The 20,409-nt window shown below is 44.9% G+C and overlaps 1 protein-coding gene across 1 annotated transcript; it reads right to left on the minus strand.

The window, feature by feature from the left end:
* Positions 1–329: 329 nt before the first annotated feature.
* On the minus strand, positions 330–18,962 carry aipl1 (aryl hydrocarbon receptor interacting protein-like 1). The gene is made up of 7 exons (XM_061827565.1): positions 18,911–18,962; positions 11,456–11,553; positions 8,078–8,257; positions 5,270–5,458; positions 5,025–5,201; positions 2,976–3,117; positions 330–529 (listed from the first exon to the last, which is right to left on the minus strand). Exons 1-7 carry the CDS (start codon positions 18,921–18,923, stop codon positions 330–332), a joined length of 999 nt encoding a protein of 332 aa, XP_061683549.1. The 5' UTR covers positions 18,924–18,962.
* Positions 18,963–20,409: the final 1,447 nt, after the last annotated feature.

Raw genomic sequence — 20,409 nt, forward strand, 5'->3', positions numbered from 1 at the left:
AATTTTTGACCCATGGGCGTCGCTGGAGTGCTGGAGCCAATCCCGGCTGTCAACGGGCAGGAGGCGGGGTTACACCCTGAACTGGTCACCAGCCAATCGCAGGGAACATAGAAACAAACAACCAATCGCACTCACTATCACACCTAGGGGCAATTTAGAGTCTTCAATTAATGTTGCATGTTTTTTGGGATGTGGGAGGAAACCGGATTGCCCACCCGGAGGAAACCCACGCAGGCACACGGGGAGAACACGCAAACTCCACACAGGCGGGGGCCGGGATTCGAACCCCAGTCGTCAGAAGTGTGAGGCCAACGCTTTCCACTGTCAGTTCAAAACATTCCCCTGTACTTGTTCCTGTCCTCCTGGTTTTTCTCCTCCATGCGCATGTCCAAGATGGCCAACTCCTTGGTCACAGCCTTTTTCATCCGCGGATCCAGATCCAAAACCTTGCCGAAGTCCCGCTTGGCCTCGGCCTCGTTCCACACCTCGGCGTGGGCTTTTCCGCGCAGGTAGAAGGCCTTCGTGACGCCTGCGGGACCACCATAAACCGGGTTTTACGGGTCTCGTCGGCGCAGGGATTTTGCTGCGTTTATTACTCGAAAGTTTCCAGCGCCGCTTTGCGCATTTATTGCACTCCTGCTGCTTTATGAGCGCTCGTTACTTGCGCCGTCATAACGGCAACTGAAATCATTTTTAATGAGCAATTTCAAATTCATGTTAAATGAAAGGGGGAATGTTTTCCTTGAATATTAACGATGTTTGGAATAAACTCAGACATGCTGATTTTCTCATTTTTTTTTTACAAACTATTTCCTCGCAATTGTATTTTTTTATGTGAACAATAATGGTGGCGCATAAGTGACTTCAAGGATGTAGTCTGAATAATAGGATAACTAACGAAAACCAAACGATAACCCCCCAAAAGTATAATTAAAAATGACAGATTAAAACTGGAAATAAAATTACAAATTTTCTTCCAGCGGATGTTACAAATTCAAGAAGACTTACAATAAAATTTCCCAACTTAAATTCAATTTTTTTTTTAGCAGAAGTAACAATTCATGCCACACCATTTGTCACTGGGTCTATTTCCAAGAGTTCAATCATAATATTTCATACCCCCCCCCCCAAAAAAATAGAAGAAAGCATATGCTAGTTTGTGAACACCCAAATGTGGAAATTCTCAAAAAACTATTTAAAGATTTAAAAAAAAAGTGAATGCATACACATAACTTTTATAATGCAATTAATGTGCTTTATCATGAGGTTTTCAAACTGTGGGGTGCGGGGCTACCAAGAACTCCCATGAGCACACTTCATTATGAGGACATAAATGTTATGATATTAATATCATTCAAATGAATTCATATGAAACAACACCCAGCTGTTGTTTGTGTTTTTGTTGATTCCCAAGGAATAATGCTTGCGAGCGGGGGAGGGGTGAGGGTGGGGGGGCACCGAAAATTGCATCTGTAAACAAAGTTTGGGAAGCACTGCGTGAAATAATGGAAGCGTAGGAAACAGCGCCATCTAGAGGAAATTCAGGTTGGCGCATACCCAATGATAAAACAGAAAAAAAGTAGACTCAACTTACTAAATTAGGAAGACGATGCGTTACACGTCTCGTATTTTGGCTATTTCGACCGCCATAGATTCTCTCTCACACAGAGTTAGTATAAAAGTGTTAATTTCATTAAAAAAAAATGTCTTGACTTTGTCACGTGCCCAGCTACTCCTGTTTGACCCAGTTTTGTACCCGCTTTGTCCATATCTGGCAAAGACTGTTCCCTGTCCTCGGATTGGTCGCCTCTGTGTAGACGACCACTCGTGAGAGGACAAGTGTTTGTTATGTTGACAGCGCAGAGGGAAGGCGGACAAGGCAACAATATTAAACCATCCATCCATTTTCTTTGACGCTTATCCTCACAAGGGTTGTGGGGCGTGCTGGAGCCTATCCCAGCTGTCAATGGGCAGGACGTGCGGTACACCCTGAACTGGTCGCCAGCCGATCGCAGGGCACATCGAGACAAACAGCCGCACTCACAAACACACCTAGGGGCAATTTCATCCATGCATTTTCTTTAGCCGCTTATCCTCACAATGGTTGCGGGGATCGCCGGAGCCTATCCCAGCTGTCAACAGGCGGGAGGCATGGTACACCCTGAACTGGTCGCCAGCCAATCGCAGGGCACATCGAGACAAACAGCCGCACTCACAATCACACCTAGTGGCAATTTCATCCATCCGTCCATCCATTTCCTTTGGCTGCTTATCCTCACAAGAGTCGCGGGACAGGCTGGAGCCTATCCCAGCTGTCAACAGGCAAGGTTGCCAGTCAATCGCAGGGCACATAGAGACAAACAGCCACACTCACAATCAAACCTATGGACAATTGAGAGTTTCCAATTAATGTTGCATGTTTTGGGGATGTGGGGAGGAAACTGGAGTGCCCACCCGGAGAAAACCAACGCAAGCACGGGTAGAACACGCAAAGTCCACACAGGCGAGTCCGGGATTGAATCCCGGGGCCTCCGAACCGTGAGGCCAACGCTTTCCGGCTGCTCCACCGTGCCGCCTAATATTAAACCTGCATACAATATTACTTGAACGGGCGTGTGTACAGATCAAAATATTGTTTCCATCTTATTGATATTGCCACCCAGCCCCTCCCGCCGGTTTGCGCCGAAGGTTCCGACGTTTCTCAGCGCTTCAGGTCCAGCTGAGCCCAAATAAGATACATTAAAAATGTATTCCAAAAACAAGAGCGTGCGTCTCAGGAGGAGGCAAGACCGAGCGCGCTGATATTAAAATGGCCGCTTTTATTGGGTCAGACTTTTACACGAGCGGCAAAAATTCACTTCGGTCTCTCGTAAAAAAAAAACAAAAAACAAAAAAAAAACCATGATGTAAACTCATATTTAACCGCACGGGTTTCTCATATAATAAACGTATGGAAGGTGACCGGCGGGTCCGACCTGGGTGTTGGTTTATGATGTCACCGGTGTGCTGGATGACCTCGTAGTACTCCTCCAGGCGGAGGAGGCACTGGCAGTAGTTGAGCGTCAACGTGTGGGCCACCTTCTCCAGCTTCAGCCACGGAGCCTCCCACGCTTTCTCCTGGAAGCGCAACGTTCACTTTTTGGGAATGCGGACGCGGCGTCGTGCTCGCCGCTCAAACGCCGTCACGCGTACGCCTGCGTGACTTTTTTTTTTTTTAGCTAAGAATGCATGTGAGTGAAAAAAAATCAGTAGTCTTAGAACCTCTCTGTAGTGTATGAGAACACTCTAGTTGTGTGTGAGAAACTTTCAGTATCGTGTGAGAACCTTTTAGTAGTGTATGAGAACCTTTCGGTAGGGTGTGAGAATCTTTGAGGCGTGTGAACCGTTCAGTATTGTGTGAGAATCTTTCAGTTGCTCATGAGAACCTTTCGGTCGTGGATGAGAACCTTTCGGTAGTGTGTGAGACTCTTTCAGTAGATTGTGTGAACCGTTCAGTTTTGTGTGAGAATCTTTCAGTAGTGCATGAGAACCTTTCGGTAGTGTGTGAGAACCTTTCAGTAGTGTGTGAGGATCTTTCAGTAGTGCATGAGTACCTTTCAATATTATGTGAGAACCTTTCAGTTGCTTATATGATCCTTTCAGTAGTATATGAGAACAACTTTACTTGTGTGTGGGGAAACTTTCAGTAGTTTGTGACAACCTTTCAGTATTGAGTGAGAACCTTTCAGTAGTGTGAGAGTCTTTGAGTAGATTGTGTGAACCGTTCAGTATTGTGTGAGAATCTTTCAGTAGTGCATGAGTACCTTCTGTGGTGCATGAGTAGGTTTCAGTTGCTTATGTGAACCTTTTAGTAGTATATGAGACCCTTTCGGTAGTGTGTGAGAACCTTTCAGTAGCGTGTGAGGATCTTTCAGTAGTGCATGAGTACCTTTCAATATAATGTGAGAACCTCTCAGTTGCTTATGTGAACCTTTCAGTAGTATATGAGAACAACTTTACTTGTGTGTGGGGAAACTTTCAGTAGTTTGTGACAACCTTTCAGTCATGAGTGAAAACCTTTCGGTAGTGTGTGAGAAACTTTCAGTAGATTGTGTGAACCGTTCAGTATTGTGTGAGAATCTTTCAGTAGTGCATGAGTACCGTCTGTGGTGCATGAGTACGTTTCAGTTGCTCATGAGAACCTTTCGGTCGTGGATGAGAACCTTTCGGTTAGTGTTTGAGACTCTTTCAGTAGATTGTGTGAACCGTTCAGTATTGTGTGAGAATATTTTGGCAGTGTGTGAGTCCCTTTCAGTTATGTGAACCTTTCAGTAGTGTTTGAGAAACTTTCAGTAGTGTGTGAGAATCTTTCAGTAGATTGTGGGAGCCATTCAGTATCGTGTAAGAACTTTCAGTAGTCCATGAGTACCTTTCGGTAGTGTGTGAGAATCTTTCAGTATAGCATGAGAACCTTTCGGTAGCGTGTGAGAACCATTCAGTATTGCGTGAGAATCTTTTAGATGCTTATGTGAACCTTTCAGTAGTAAATGATAATCTTTCAGTATTGTGTAAGAGCTCTTCAGTAGCGCATGAGTGCCTTTCAGTTGTTCATGTGAAACCTTCAGTCGTGTGTGCTAACCTTTCAGTAGTGTATGAGAACCTTTCAGTTGTTTATGTGAAACTTTCAGTCGTGTGTGCTAACCTTTCAGTAGTGTATGATAACCTTTCAGTAGTGTGTGAGAATCTTTCAGTAGATTGTGGGAGCCATTCAGTATCGTGTAAGAATCTTTCAGTAGCGCATGAGAACCTTTCGGTCGTGTGTGAGAATCTTTCAGTGGTGCATGAGAACCTTTCAGTAGTATATGATAATCTTTCAGTATCGTGTAAGAGTCCTTCAGTAGGCTTCAGTAGTTATTGTGTATGAGTACCTTTCAGTCGTGCATGAGAACCTTTCGGTAGTGTGTGAGAATTTTTCAGTAGTGCATGAGAACATTTCATTAGGTCGTGAGAACCTTTGGCCGGTGTGCGTTCCCCTCGGCGCTCACCTTGGTCTGCACGTTCTTGACGCAGATGATGGCTTCCTTGTACTTGAGCGTGGCGTCCCGGTAGCGTCGCTGCTTGTACAGCTTGTTCCCCTGGCCGTGAAGCACGGGCACCACCTTCAGCCTCTCCTCGTCACTCAGCGCCCACGACTCCCTGTTGTACTCGCTGGGCTGCAGGACCTGATCACAGCGATGAACTTTGCACCGGATCCCTTTCACCTGGTGCGTTTTTGCTTCCGCGGTCCGACCTTGAGCAGCTCCAGGACGAAAAAGAGCGGCTTGGGCTCCTTCATCAGCTCGTCCAGGTCGTCGTAGCCCAGACTGTGGTAGGCGAACATGTTGGCCAGGCCGCACGTGCGGACGTGCCAGTCCGCTGGGTCTTTGCCCTCCGCGATGCGCCTCATGCTCTTGGACACGAGCGGGTACACGCCCGTGTGCTTGGGGAGGGGAAGCCGTTGGATAAAAAAAAAAAGTTTATTGTGTGAGTGAAGTCTTTAATCCTGAGAGATCACCTTGACGTAAATAAAGATTCTTAAAGGTCAAGTGTCAACCCTGTAAACATTCTAAAATACATATAACATTGTTCACTTCAATGTCTGTACGAAAAAATAAATATGAGCGGAGAGCGCGTCATCCGTGCGCAAAGTTGCGGAAGTGTCATTCGACATCCAAGCGGTCGCCGTATTGGCTGCGTCTTCTGCCCGTGATGTCACGCCGGGACCTTCGCCATTGAAAACACGCTGTGCCACCTACTACGGGAGACGCCCCTTCAGACACGGAAGCGAGCGACAACGACGCCCCGGCCAAACCGCCTCCGGTTGACGGACCACCCCGGCGGCGCCGCGTCCGCCGATCACGGCTTCGGCCGGGGTGGCACATCGACACATTCAGCACCCCTGATGTATGGATGACGTCCCCCCTCCACAACACGACTGTCACTTTCATTCAATGAAAAAAATTTTTTCTCTGCTCGCATCAAGCCCGGTCGCTGTCAAGAGAGCCACAACCCCACCGTGATTGGTCAGTTCGCCAGCTCCTCACACGACAACGTAAAAGTGCCTTTCATATAAAACTTCAGGGCCGCGCCATCATTTAACTTTCACAGTCATGCGGGGGGCCACAAAATATCACCTTGCGGGGCCGCAAATGGCCCACGGGCCACGAGTTTGACACCCCTGCTCTAACTTGTCTGATTGTTTGTTTGTAATGGTGTGATTGTGAGTGCGACTGTTTGTCTGTCTTCGTGTGCCCTGCGATTGGCCCGCAACCGGTTCAGGGCGTACCCCGCTTTGCTGCCCGATGATTGCTAGGTTAGGCTCCGGCACTCCCCGCGACCCTCGTGAGGATAAGCAACTGGGATGACGAACGGACGGATAGTGACTCTTTCCCTCGACTCCGCTCCGTCTCACGTTTACCCGGAGCGACAAGTTTGCCCTCCGGCCTTTGCTGATCCCTCAGAGTGTGCGTTGGGTCGGTCCGAGGACGGACTTAACGATCTGAGCCCCTTCACGTCCAATCAGAGCCGAGGAACGGCAGCAGTGCTGCTTCAGCAGGAATCCGAGCCGATTAGGCAAAAGCGAGACTGCTGCGGATTAATGACCGTATTCCTCTCTCTCTCTCTCTCTCTCTCCTCTCTCTCTCTCTCTCTTTCTCTCTCTCTATCACTCACACACGCATGATCATATTACGCCCCCACCCAAATATTTATTTGCAAAAACATGGGAAGGATTTTTTGAGATGTGCAGTAACCGGGATAGGTCGCAGTGCAGGAAAACTGTGTGCATGAAACCCGGAATCTTATTCGCTATTTTGGAGTCATTAATAAATGATTAATAAATAACCGGAAATACGTTGAAAGAAGAATGTTTTCATGTGTTTGTTGTTCGCTTTCATTACTTTTTGTTGTGGAATTTATTGGCGTATACAAAAATGAATTATTTATTACAACCTCCACCATTTGTAGACTATGTGTGATCGACATAGAAAGTCTACACACCCCTGCTCAAGTCCTGGTTTTTGAATTATCCATCTATCCAGCCATTTTCTTTGCCGCTTATCCTCACGAAGGTTGCAGGGAGTTCTGGAGCCTATCCCAGCTTTCAACGGGCAAGGAGGTGGCTTACACCCTGAACTGGTTGCTAGCCAATCGCTGGGCACATCGAGATAAACAGCCGCACTCACAATCACACCTAGCGGCAATTTAAAATGTCCAATTAATGTCGCATGTTTTTGGGATGTGGGAGGAAACCGAAGTGCCCACCCGGAGAAAACCCACGCAGGGATGGGGAGAACATGCAAACTCCACACAGGCGGGGCCGGGATCGAACCCGGGACCTCAGAACTGTGTGGCCAACGCTTTCCCAGCTGATCCACCGTGCCACTGGTTTTTGAATTATATAATTGGAAAATATTTTCCACCATGAATGTGACCCATAGAATCCATTTTCTTAGCCACTTATCCTCACGAGGGTCGCGGAGAGTGCTGGAGCCCATCCCGGCTGTCAACGGGCACACCCTGAACTGGTAGCCAGCCAATCGCAGGGCACATGCAGACAAACAGCTGCACTCACAATCACACCTATGGGCAATTTAGACTGTCCAATTAATTTTGCATGGTCACTGATGGTGTCGATATTTGCCCTGCGACCGACTGTTGACCAGTTCAGGGTGTAGTTCGCCTTTGGCCCAAAGCTAACTGGGATAGGCTCCAGCTTCCCCCCGGAACACTTGTGAGGATGAGCAGCTTGGATAATGACATGACAGTTAATGTTGCATGTTTTTGGGATGTGGGAGGAAACCGAAGTGGCCGGAGAAAACCCACGCGGGCACGGAGAGAACATGCAAACTTCACACAGGCGGGGCCGGGATCGAACCCGGGACCTCAGAACTGTGAGCGCAACGCTTTCCAGCTTACCCACCATTCCGCCTAACACAGTACCATCGATTATTAATACATATGGTCCATAATATATTTAATATCAATGGTGTATTGACAACAAATTTTCTTGTATTTTCCACTTATCCTCATAACAGTTGAATTTGACAGCTGTACTCACGATGGTGTCACACCAGAACTCGGCCACCTCTCCGATCCTCATGGAGGCCAACAGAGTCTCCCAGACGTCCAGCTTGAACATGTTGCCAATCACGACCTCCATGGGGCTGCCCGCCGCCTTGCTGTCGTCGATCACCGTGCGGTCGTCATCGCAGAGCGTGGTGCGGAAGTCGAAGGTCACCTTGACCAAAAACCGGCACCGTTGGTTTACCGCGGCTACTCACCGCGTCGGTTCGTTTTCACCGTTCACTTGGCTTCGAGTAGACACTTTTTCACGTGACGTCGTGAGTCACATGACTTTGTTTACGACGCCCGCCGGACAATACAACTCACGTTTTTTTTTTTCAGTGATCTTTTAGTGAATATTAGCTTGCTTATAAGCGTGTTGCGACCTTTTCATCAGCGTATTTCTTTGTGTGGCGTATGATTGTAAGAACGGACAGAAAAAGGTCGATCGCGGGATGGTGCGCCCCAAAAAATAAATACATCAGCCAATGTTCCCTCTAAACTGTGTGCGTGTGCAATTGTGCACCACTGATGAAGTCTTTTTGAAGATATTTTGCATTCCGCGCAAAAAAAAAAATACTCCAATGCAAATTGAAAGTATAACATCCAACTATTCAGTTTGTGGCATTTTGCAATGTGATTCAATGAGTGAGCGATGACTGGTTGTTACATCCAATGGCACAATTCACATATGTACTATAAAAAATGTAATGAAGAAGCCACTGGTTTCTTTTAGGCAGCACACGGAACTTTCTCGAACAACGACGCTGCTCCGCCACACTCATAATTACAAATGTTATAGTACTTACTCAGCCCATCGATGCGTTTTATAATGACAGTGTTCACCACCGCTGCTTTAGTTAGCAACACAGTCAGGGCAATGTAGAGCAAAGACGAGCTCGACATGCTGCTTATGTTTACTTTCTATGTTAATGAAGAAAGTTAAAAAAAAAAATGCTGTTGTTTTAAGATGCAATGACTGACAGAGTATGTGAATAATCGAAGAAAAAAGTGATTAAACTTGACGAGATTTTCTCCTTTCCGACTGGGAAAGGGCTGGTCTGAAGCCAAAGTAGAAAGTGCAGGATGAGATGGTGTGTCATGTTAAAATTCCACCTTGGCACAGCCTGATCCAGGATGAAAGCGCAGACAATACAGTGCTCAAAAAGCCAATTCTGTATTTTAAATATAGGGGGCAACATAACATTAACTTTACACTTATCGCTTTCTAGCCATGATACGTAGACACGATCTTGCCCTCCAAAATGGCGTCGTAAACAAAAAAAAAACACGTGGTCTGCATGACGTCAATGAAAAGTAACTATTGTGTGATATTTACATTTGTTTGAAAAGCTTAAACATTAAAGTGGGGAACGGAATTCAGTAAAGGGGGCAATACTTTTTTACGGCACTCCAAGTAAGTTTTTATTAGAGAAAAAGCGGAAAAACATCATTTGCGAGTTACGACGAACGGTGTCGTTCTTGGCTCGCGCGCGACGTGTATTTGAATTCTCGTCTCAGCGAAATATGTTACATCACGTATGAATGCTGTTATTCAACAGGCGCGCAAATGGGTTGTGTAACAGCCAAGGAAAGTGAAAGCGCGCTGCCAAGTTATTTCTGTTGTGCAAGAATGTGGCCTCGCTCACGCTTTAAAGTGCGACTGTGTACAGTACGAGCGGTACAAGGGCGGATGACGAACCCGCAAAGACCCCTCGAGTGACTCAGGAGAACATAAAATTGCAGTTGCGGTAAAAAAAAAAATATATATATATTATGATGATGATTTTTTTTTTTTTACCGCAGATTGAAAAGAAATGCAGTAATCATTATACATATGAAATACAACTTAAAAAGGTTTTTGTCAATTATTATTCACCGTGCCACAGTGTGGCTTTTGGACTGCTACTCATTTTCCATTAAAAAAAAAAATTCAATACTGTAACTTTTGTCATATTTTGGTTTTGTTGTTTTGAAAGATATTGCTTAAACTAAAGATTATTTCATAAAAAAATCAACGGTATGTCAAATGTGAAACTATTTGACATTATGATTTAATCCATTGTACATCTGTTTTCTGCACCGCTTATCTAATAAATTCTAATTTGTGTGATAGAGCGGTAATATCATTTTGCCAAATGAGGCACACGGTTATCGTATCATCTGTGATATTAGGGTATTTTTCCATGTTTAAAAATCAATACAGTAACTTTTATCATCTGTTTTCTGCACCGTTTTTATCTAATAAGTTGTAATTTGTGTTATAGAGCGGTCATAACATTTTGGAGCGGTAATGACATTTTGACAAATGAGGCACATGGCTATCGTATCATCTGTGATATTAGGGTATTTTTCCATGTTTAAAAATCAATACAGTAACTTTTATCATATTTTGGTTTTGATCTTTTGAAATATGTTGCTTGGACTAAAGATAATTTCATTAAAATCAATTGTATGGCAAATGGGAAATTATTTGACATTATGATTTAATCCATTGTACATCCATTTTCTGCACCGCTTATCTAATAAATTCTAATTTGTGTGATAGAGCGGTAATATCATTTTGCCAAATGAGGCACACGGTTATCGTATCATCTGTGATATTAGGGTATTTTTCCATGTTTAAAAATCAATACAGTAACTTTTATCATATTTTGGTTTTGTTGTTTTTAAATATGTTGCTTCATAAAAATCAACTGTATGGCAAATGTGAAATTATTTTACATTATAAATCATTCAATTGTAGATCAATTTTCTGCACCGTTTATCTAATAAATTCTAATTTGTGTTACAGAGCGGTAATATCATTTTGCCAAATGAGGCACACGGTTATGGTATCATCTATGATATTAAGGTATTTTTCCATGTTTAAAAATCAATACAGTAACTTTTATCATATTTTGGTTTTGTTCTTTTGAAATATGTTGCTTGAACTAAAGAATATTTCATAAAAAAATCTACTCTATATCAAATGTGAAATTATTTGACATTATGATTTAATCCATGGTACATCCATTTTCTGCACCACTTATCTAATAATTTCTAATTTGTATTATCATTTTGAAAAGCGAGGCACAAGTTTAATCTGTAATATCTTGCATTTGATTTTATTTTTATCTTGCATATGATTTCATTTTTATCATGCATCGGTAAAAAGATAAACCCGTATTGAAGGGATTTTTCTGATGTTGTCTCACCCTCTACTGGCGTTAATGTGAAATGCAGCCCAAGTTTAAAATAAAAACCAGCAATTTATTTTACAAGAGACATTAAAAAACATACAAATTCAAGGTGTATTGAATGTAAAGTGAAATTCTTCATAAATTGACCCAAAAAGCGCTCACGTCAACAGAGTCCAAGAGAGCAGCGTTACCTTTGCCCCAGTGATGAATTTTGGGATTTCTCCGGTCCCGCCGTGCAGAATTTTCTTCTTGATCCCTTCTAAGCCCAGCAGAAGCGAGTCCTGCATATCTGACATTTTTTAATTTTTATTTCTTTGCTTTATTGTTTCCGATATTTGTCACCTTCTGTTGTCAATCATTTGTGTGTAATGAGCGCGTCAATAAGTGCGGAAAGAACATCTCCGCAGGGGGATTAGAACGGGCCGGGATAATTGGATTGCGGATCCGTCCGTCATCAGAACTGAAGAGGAGGGTCGACTGTATTACAGTATACCAAACATTATTATTATGATTATATTGATTCCGTTTGTTAGGATCGTTTAAAAGCAAATCAACGGATCTTAAAGATTTCATTGAGCAGTCAGAGTAATATATATAAAAAAAAAAATCATATTTCCTCACATAGGGGCCAACGGTCCTCCCGATAAATTTTCCGCTTCACGAGATACTCCCGGGGCTCAGCTGGAAAGTGTCGGCCTCACAGTCCTGAGGACCCGGGTTCGATCCCGGCCCCGCTTGCCTGAAGTTTGCATGTTCTCCCCGTGCCTGTGTGGGTTTTCTCCGGGTGGGCACTCCGATTTCCTCCCATATCCCAAAAACATGCAACATTCATTGGAGACTCTAAATTGCCCATAGGTGTGATTGTGAGTCTCCATGTACCCTGCGATTGGCTGATAACCACTTTTGGGTGTACCACGGCCGCCTCCTACCCATTGACAGCTGAGATAGGCTCCAGCACTCCCCTGACCCTCATGAGGATAAGCGGGAAAAAAATGGATGGATCAAATTGTCCCTAGGTGTGATTACGAGTGCGACTGTTGTCTGTCTCCATGCGCCCTGCGATTGGCCGACAACCAGTTGAGGGTGTACCCTGCCACCTGCCTGTTGACAGCTGGAATAGGCTCCACCACTCCTCGCGACTCTTGTGAGGATAAGCGGCTAAGAAAATGGATGGATGGAGATACTCCCACTCGGCAACTGTGAAATGAGCTTAACTTCTTCTTGACTACTTCTTTGCCGCAGCACAGATAGTCGATGTGGCATCTGTAAAGCTGAAGGTTTGCACTATAGAAATTGCTGCATATCAATATCACAATATACCGTGCAGTACATGGACTAACGGGTAACATCCGGCGTGCCAAATGTATATGGCACCGCAGGCTAAAACTAGTCTGCGGGATGAATTTGTAAGTGAATAAATACAAAAAAAAAATGACACTGAAGTGGTGGCGACTCGGAATAATTCAGAGAATTATTATGCTCCTGTAATAATACCCATGTCTTCGTTAATTCCTTCAATTTTAAACATTAGTACTATAATTTACAGTTCCAAATACCCGTGACTTCAACTTTGTGATCAGCAACCATGCGCAGATTGTAGATGACAAACTGAAGCAAAATATTTCCAAGAAATATGAGGCTGCTTTGTAAAATTATATCATTGAATATAAAGATTTTGCCAACCTAGTTTATTTGTTTTGATTCAAACTGTAAAACATTTATGTACGGTACTATTAAATCTATCCAACCATCCATTTTATTTTGTCACTTATCCCCACAAGGGTCGCAGGGAGTGCTGGAGCCTAACCGAGCAGGAGGCGGCGTACACCCCGAACTGGTCGCCGGCCAATCGTAGGGCACATTGAGACAGACAATCACACTCACAATCACACCTACGGGCAATTTAGTGTCTAATTAATGTTGCATGTTCAGGGGATGTGGGAGGAAACTGGAGTGCCCACCCGGAGACACCCCACACAGGTTGGACCGGGATCGAACCCGGGACCTCAGAACTGTGAGGCCAACACTTTACCAGCTGAACTCACCGACATGCCATTATTAAATCAGATGTGGTAATATTTGAGAGGTCCTGCCCTTTTAAGACCAAATTAGGCTTTATGTGGCCTCTGAATTGCAATTACTTTAAATGGGGGGGGGGGCAGTCTTTTTAATACAACACTGGTGCAATGGTGTGCAAGTTTGTGTGTGTGTGTGTGTACATGTGTGTTTCATGACAGAGAAAACAAACAAAAAAAAGTACGTAGGAGTGGGGGACGTTGTTTTCATTCCAGAGGAAATTTCCATGATTTACACGATGATGCGAACAATGCGACGATTTCCACAATGGACTCGGCGACCTTCCCTTCACGCGAGCGAGCGTCTGCGTCTGATGTTTCTTCACGAGGTCTGCGAGTAGTTAAGAGAACAGCTAATGTTTGTTTTCTAGCGAGCGCACGAATACGCCGGCTCGCGCTTGCGTAACCGTACAGCTTTGCGTTTCCCGCCGTGACGCAACGTGGCCGAAGAACGCCGACTTCGCTTGGAACCGGCACGCAAGGTCGCCGTCTTATCTGTGTTCAAATAGGACCTCTATACCATGGATTGTGCCGCAACGCCCCCCCAAGCTGACGTGTCACATTATTAAGCAATACTTTTGGTACAGTATGCACGTGTCTGCAGTCCAGCCGAACAGTTTTCGGGCCTTCTTGTGGGCATCGTTGGGAGTGCGGTAGAACTGCCCCGCATGATTGCACTTGTGGACATAAAACATAAATGATACGCCACTCTCGCGCTTTCATGACAAGACCTACATAAGGTGGGCCAGCGCTTCGTAACCCGCCCGGGGCGTCCATCTATTTTCCATGCTTGGAAGTTTTCTATGCTGAAGAGTATCTCAGCTGACTTTGAGCGAAAGACGGGATACGCATTTGCGAAGGATTACCCGGAGTACCCGGAGAAATCCAATGCAAGCACGGGTAGGTTAGGAAAACTCTTAACAGGAGGGCCCGGGATACAAATGGAAAGAAGTTTCCACTTACCGTAATCTCCGGCCAACAAGCCGCGACTTTTTTCCACACGCTTTCAACCCTGCGGCTTATTGCGGTGATGCGGCTAATATGTGCATTTTTTCCAACAGCCGCAAGGGGGCACTCCAGCATAAAAGGTAAGAATGAGACCAGTGGATGTATGTGCCAAGTAAGTGACATTTACCGGCCCTGTTAGCGCTGCGCTAGCATGTTGCTGCTGTGTTACTGGCGTTTCTAAGTGATATTTACCGTTAAGTTTTATTTTAACCCGCGCTATTAGCATTAGTGCTAGTGTTAACGCAGGGCTCAGCAACCTTTTTGAAGCTGAGGCTGAAGCTACGTGACCTGTTTGCGGCAAATTTCAGACTCAGTTCATGACACGTACATAAAATATTTTTGTTTTGATTTATTGTAGTAAATGACATTACAGGTATTTTGAAATTTTAATTCACGTAAGGAAGTCAGATTCAGAATTTAAAGCACAAATACCAACAATTTGTGGCCAACGATATTTTTAGAACATACCTCGCGGCGCCGTATGTGGTCCTTACGGGCTACCAATGGCCCACGGGCACCGTGTTTGTGACCCCTGCATTAACTTTAGCGTTAGCGCGATGCTAGCGTTAGCACTAGCCTTAAGCTCTCTCTGTGTACCGTCTTTCTTTGTAAATATCTCGTATTCCAATGTGGTTTTCAATGTGGGCACTTGGGGCTTTTACACGGCTTCGGCGTATGTATGTAGCAAATGGTATTTCCTTTACAAATCTACTTGGTGAGGCTTGTAACCAGGTGCGCTCTGTAGGCCGGGAATTACGGTACTAGCACGCTCTTTGTCCTCACTAGTAAGACAAATTTAAAGCCCTCTCTGAATCAAATGAAATTTTGCAGAAAGAAAAATCTGATCTTTTCAGAAAATGATATTCTGGACTTAAAATTTTCAATTATATTAAACCTGTTGCAAATTTGCAACCCCTTGCTCGGAAAGTTTTAACACGCTAGTAAAACTACTGTCTCACTTGTAAAGTTACTTTCTGCTCCTGGTGCGACTTTTGGGACGCTTCTACAACTAGTAAAGTTACAAAATTCTACCAGTTAACATCCATCCTTGTCAGCCACTTATCCTCACGAGGGTCCCGGGGAATGCTGGAACCTCTCCCAGCTGTCAACGGGCAGGAGGCGGGGTACACCCTGAACTGGTCGCCGGCCAATCGCAGGGCACGTGGAGACAAACAGCCGCACTCACAATCACGCCGAGGGGCAATTTAGAGTGTCCGATTAATGTGGATGTAGGAGGAAACCGGAGTGCCCGGAGAAAACCCACGCAGGCATTTAGTCATTTTTCCGCCATGATATCCACCTTCTAGTACGCTCTTTGTCCTCACTAGTAAGACAAATGTAACACTAATAAAACTACAGTCTTACTTATAAAGTTATTTTCTACTCCTGGTGCGACTTTTGGGACGCTACTACAACCAGTAGGTTGATGTCAACTAGCGGACTGGACGAGTGTTCTCGTAGTGTGCTGAAATGTCATCCAGCAGTGTACCACAGTTGCGATAAAAACGTTACTAATAATTAAGACACCAGTCGTTCTACTAGTCTGCCGAATTGTCTTACTAGAAAGGACAAAGAGCTTAACGTACTAGTATTAGTAGCGTCAGGAGATTTGCCGTAGTCCACAAGGCACGTTTGCCCCACCTTGGTGACCCCTACCCTAGATATAGCACAAGAACATAGAACAAAAAAAAGAGCAAGAGCCTCCCCCCAAGAGTCTATGTTATCTTCTCAAGAGCAAACTTCGATATGTAATAAAAAATTGATGAATTATTGGATAAGCTGAGGCCACGTTTTCACACCCCCAAAGCTGGCTGCGCTTCACAAGACGGCGCGTTAGCGTAGCGCGAACGGCACGTTAATCCTTTCTGTGTCGAGGTTACACAAGAATAAGAACAATGCGAGCGTAGTTCAGATGAAAAGATGAATTGTACTCGATGGGGTCTACACGTGAGCTGGAAACTGTAAAAATGTAGCGTTGACATATGGCGTGGCGGGTTTCTCGGACGGCGGGTTTGGGGTTGCTATGGTTACGAGCTACTCCATCGTCTACGCTGTTAAAAAAAAAAAATGGCACCATCTTTTGGTTTCAAAGCGAGATGAATGTGATGTTACTTTCATAAAAACACGGTCACGGTGAGTTTTGCGAGGAAAACGCCGCGTGCACCGCTTACTGTGCGCGTTGAAGAGTTTATCCGTGCGACCTGTCGGAGAAGAAACAGCGCGATGACTCAGGCTTTGTGCCCGTCTGACTCATTGTCGCTTGCGTCACACCACCTGCCTCTCTTTTTTCTCGCAGGTCACGCTCGCCGACTGCGTGCGCACACTATTTGAATTTCCACCCGCCGGCGACCCGACGCGCCGCCTTTTTGAGAACGGGTTCGGGCCCCGTCACGTTCGGCCCTGTTGGAAAACCCGCTGCCGATTCATTAGGCGTCCCCAGAGCAAAGTCGCGCTCTGTTTGCGGAAAATGCAGTCGCGGATATCCCGGGGAGGAGGAGCTGCTTGTGTAAAGGCCATTCATTAATAAACATACCTATCACGCTGGGGAAGGGAGCTTCCATGACGCGCACACACACGGTTTCATATTTATGAATATGTGAGCCTTTTGTGCTGTATAAAGCTCGTGCACCTACGTCATCAAATCACGTCACGAGCCGGAAGTGTCGGTCTAGCAAAGCATTCTTCAATGCTAAGTCGGTTGGAGAGGTTTGGTAAACCAGGGGTTGCGAGTTCGTATCCCACCGGGGCCTCCACTCCCAGAGAGGGGTTGCGTCAGGAAGGGCATCCGGCGTAAAAACTGTGGCAAAAAAAAATATGAGCGTTCATCTGAGATGTCACGCAAACGGGACAAGCCGAAAGAAACGTACTATTGGACTCATTTGAGAACAATTCATATTCAAAAGAAAAAAAATGTCTGTCCGGGAGAAGTTTACCGAAGTTTAACGTGTGGCCGTGTACGTTAGAGATGACTCCCTGTCTTTTTTTTTTTTTTTTTTAATGCATTGTTCTCAAATGAGCCAACTTGGCATGAGAAATACTTCTCGAGAATTTGAGATTGAGAAGAATAATTTATACCTGATATGAGGCAATCGCGACACAGTCGTGTGTATTCAGTTGGGCATGTTCAATTGCCGAAATCCATCGATCTTTTCTGGTCTTCTTCATTGTAATAAATCCGACATAGTGACGGGTTGACGGCTCGTGAACGCGGAAGCGTATTTGGCTACACGTTAACCTTTGCCGGAATCCATCGCTCTTTTCAGGTAGTATTCAATACAAATACCAATGTTTAAAGAAATGACCCCTGGTTTTACACAAACTTTCATTCATTAACTATGATTGGAAAAAAAAAAGAGGACGGGGAGTCAGCTCCTCCGTACACGGAAGCGTATTGCGGCCACACATACACACACCTATAAACCTCTCTGCGACACACGTTTTTTTTTTTTTTTTTTTTTTTTAATACGCATTGTTCTTAAATGAGTCAATTTGGGATTATAATTCCTTTGTAATTTGAGATTAAGAATAATTCCTACCTGAAACCCACCTCTGTGTATTTGGATGGGCACCATCCATCACGTTTAATTGCCAAAATCCATCGATCTTTTCTCGTTTTTTCATCTGATATTCCACAGAATGATCTCTTTGAATTCCTGCCTCGTCTGGTGCGACAACCAACAGCAAAACATTTCTCGGGTATTGTAAATATTCTCCTCCGGTTCAATGTCCCCCCACACTGTCGAGCAGCTCTGTTTGACCGGCAAAATGGCGGCGAGAAAATGGCGACGTCACGCGCACGAGCTCCACACATGGATTATAGATAAGGAGAGTCGGGGTTATATCCTGCCTCTTTTTTTATCCAGATTTTGTCGTCACACTCGGGCCAGGCAAGCACATGCACCAAACGCAGAATTCCCGACATGTTCATCTGGCGCCACTTTGTCGGCGGTTTCGTGTCTTCTGACTTTAGACCTCAACAGGCCTGCTCCGCACGCACGATTAATTCTTCCGCGGAGTCACACTTTTCTCCGTGCCGATCGTTTGTTTCATTTTGAATTTCAACCGGTGGCGGGGGTGGGGTGGGGGTTGAGGCGGGGGGGGGGGGGGGGTTGGGTTGGGGGGGGGGGGGGAGAGACATAACTGGCAGATTCCCAGGCAGCTCACGGGCTCGAGGTAGCCTTCAAAGTGCTCCACTAGCACACATTTTCAACAATGCGGATTCTTCCGAGAACAAGGTCACAGATGTGAAGGTGTGTTGCATAACAAATGGCAGCCGTCCAACCGCAAAATTCTGCCGGGAGTTAACGATAGGGAAAGAGTGCTCGGGCGCGTTTATCTCGTGTGCTGTAACGACGGTTTCCGAAAAATGCTCCGGTTCAGTTCCGCTCACGACCGAGAACCCGATTTGGGGTGTTTCCAACAGGTGCTATTTGTGTCAATCTTTTATTAATAGGGTGACATTATTATGTATTTGAACACATAATGGGAACGTGACGCATGGAAAAAAAAAATTGTGAACAAATTGTATTGCGCCACCATTTTTTGGGTAATGCAACATCGTACCTGGTAGTGTCATGCTGCTCAGTACTGCGTTGGCGTAGCACAGCTCTACCACGCTTCAGGTCAGGCAGGAGGTAGGGGAGAGGCAAGGGAGGGGGCGTTTTGATGCCCCCTACCCCCAAAAAAGTGAAATGCTGAGAAAAAAATATATATATCTCGAAGGTGTGTAATTTTACTTATCATGCCTTTAACACTCGCAACCGGTAGATAAATAAAATATTGTATATACTGTTCCTTCTGCCATTTAAAGGAAGAGCATTTAATTGTTTTGACTAACTGTACATCGTTGCTAGGTTAGGACACTGATCTAAAAAAAAAAAAAAAAGGACTTAGTAGCGCATACATATCTAGCGGTGTGTCGATTGGTTGAAGGCAGTTGGCCGCCATCTTGGTACTCCCAAAACGTGTGGAGGACACGGCTGAGAGGTTGGATTATGGCGGCGGTTTTCTCGATAAAGTTTGGGATGTAGACTTAAAACTGGCCATGTGAGCTCGACATTTTTTTCAGTTCCGGTAACATGAAGGATTTTGAATTCGACTTGTAAAGACAAAAAAGGTGAAGTGCAAAGGAAAGACATAGAACACCGTGATTAGCACGTAACCTTGCATATTACCTCGGGCCCGATTTCCGTGACGTTAACTGAAGCATTATCGCCATAACATAGCAAAAATTAAGCATTTTTTTGGTCATAAAAACATTACATTTTAAGTCAATCACTTATACATGTGGAAATAAGGATTTGCAAATGGGAGGATTATATATATAAGGATGAGAAAGATCGACAACGAGGCTTCTTCCTGCGACCTCACAAGAACAAAAACAAAAAAACTTTGGTAAACATGCAAAATGCAAAAATTAGGATACAGTGGCTATTAAAAAAAAATCTATGCACCCTTCTCAAATACACGCCTTTTGTGATTTCAAATGAGTCCAAGATGAATCATTTTCTAACATTTTCCCCCTTTATTGTGACCTATAACCTGTCCAATCGAATAAAAAAAATAGAGGGTAGCAAAATTGGACAACTGATAGATAGCTGCGATAGGCTCCAGCACTCCCGTCAGCCTTGTGAGGATAAGCGCCTCAGAAAATGGATGGCTGCATACCTGCATTATTGAATGTTTGTCTTGCGTTCTGCCAATATTCTCCACGAGGAATGTTTCCAAATGACAGATGATGCAGTACCGATTCAGACCAATAGGAGGACCGCTGTGCTGTGTGCGCGCGTCCTCGTGAGTGCGTGATTGCGCGTGTGAGTGCGTGCGTGCGTGTGTGTGTTAGCTGTTCTGACTTGCAAGATTCTCAGGAACAGCCTGCACGAGCGTCTTGTGAAGTTCTGCCCTGGGTCTCAATAAGTGAGGCGTTTGTGGGAAAACAAACAGCTCTATTGTGCAGCAAGGTGCGCGCACATCACTCGCTGCTCTTCAAACCGGCGTCGTCACGGGCAGCCTCTGAAATTAAACTACAAAAGCTGGTCGTGCGATGACTGACTCCTACGCTT

This window comes from Syngnathoides biaculeatus, chromosome 8 (assembly GCF_019802595.1).
Source record: "Syngnathoides biaculeatus isolate LvHL_M chromosome 8, ASM1980259v1, whole genome shotgun sequence".
NCBI lineage: Eukaryota > Metazoa > Chordata > Actinopteri > Syngnathiformes > Syngnathidae > Syngnathoides > Syngnathoides biaculeatus.

What these genes read in the sequence shown, in the direction of transcription:
- aipl1 (XM_061827565.1), bottom strand. An exon ending in AGTTCTGGTGTGACACCATC is followed by an intron (nt 5,459 to 8,077) that starts GTGAGTACAGCT and finishes CCCCTCCCCAAG; the next exon opens with CACACGGGCGTGTACCCGCT. An exon ending in CATCATAAACCAACACCCAG is followed by an intron (nt 530 to 2,975) that starts GTCGGACCCGCC and finishes GTGGTCCCGCAG; the next exon opens with GCGTCACGAAGGCCTTCTAC.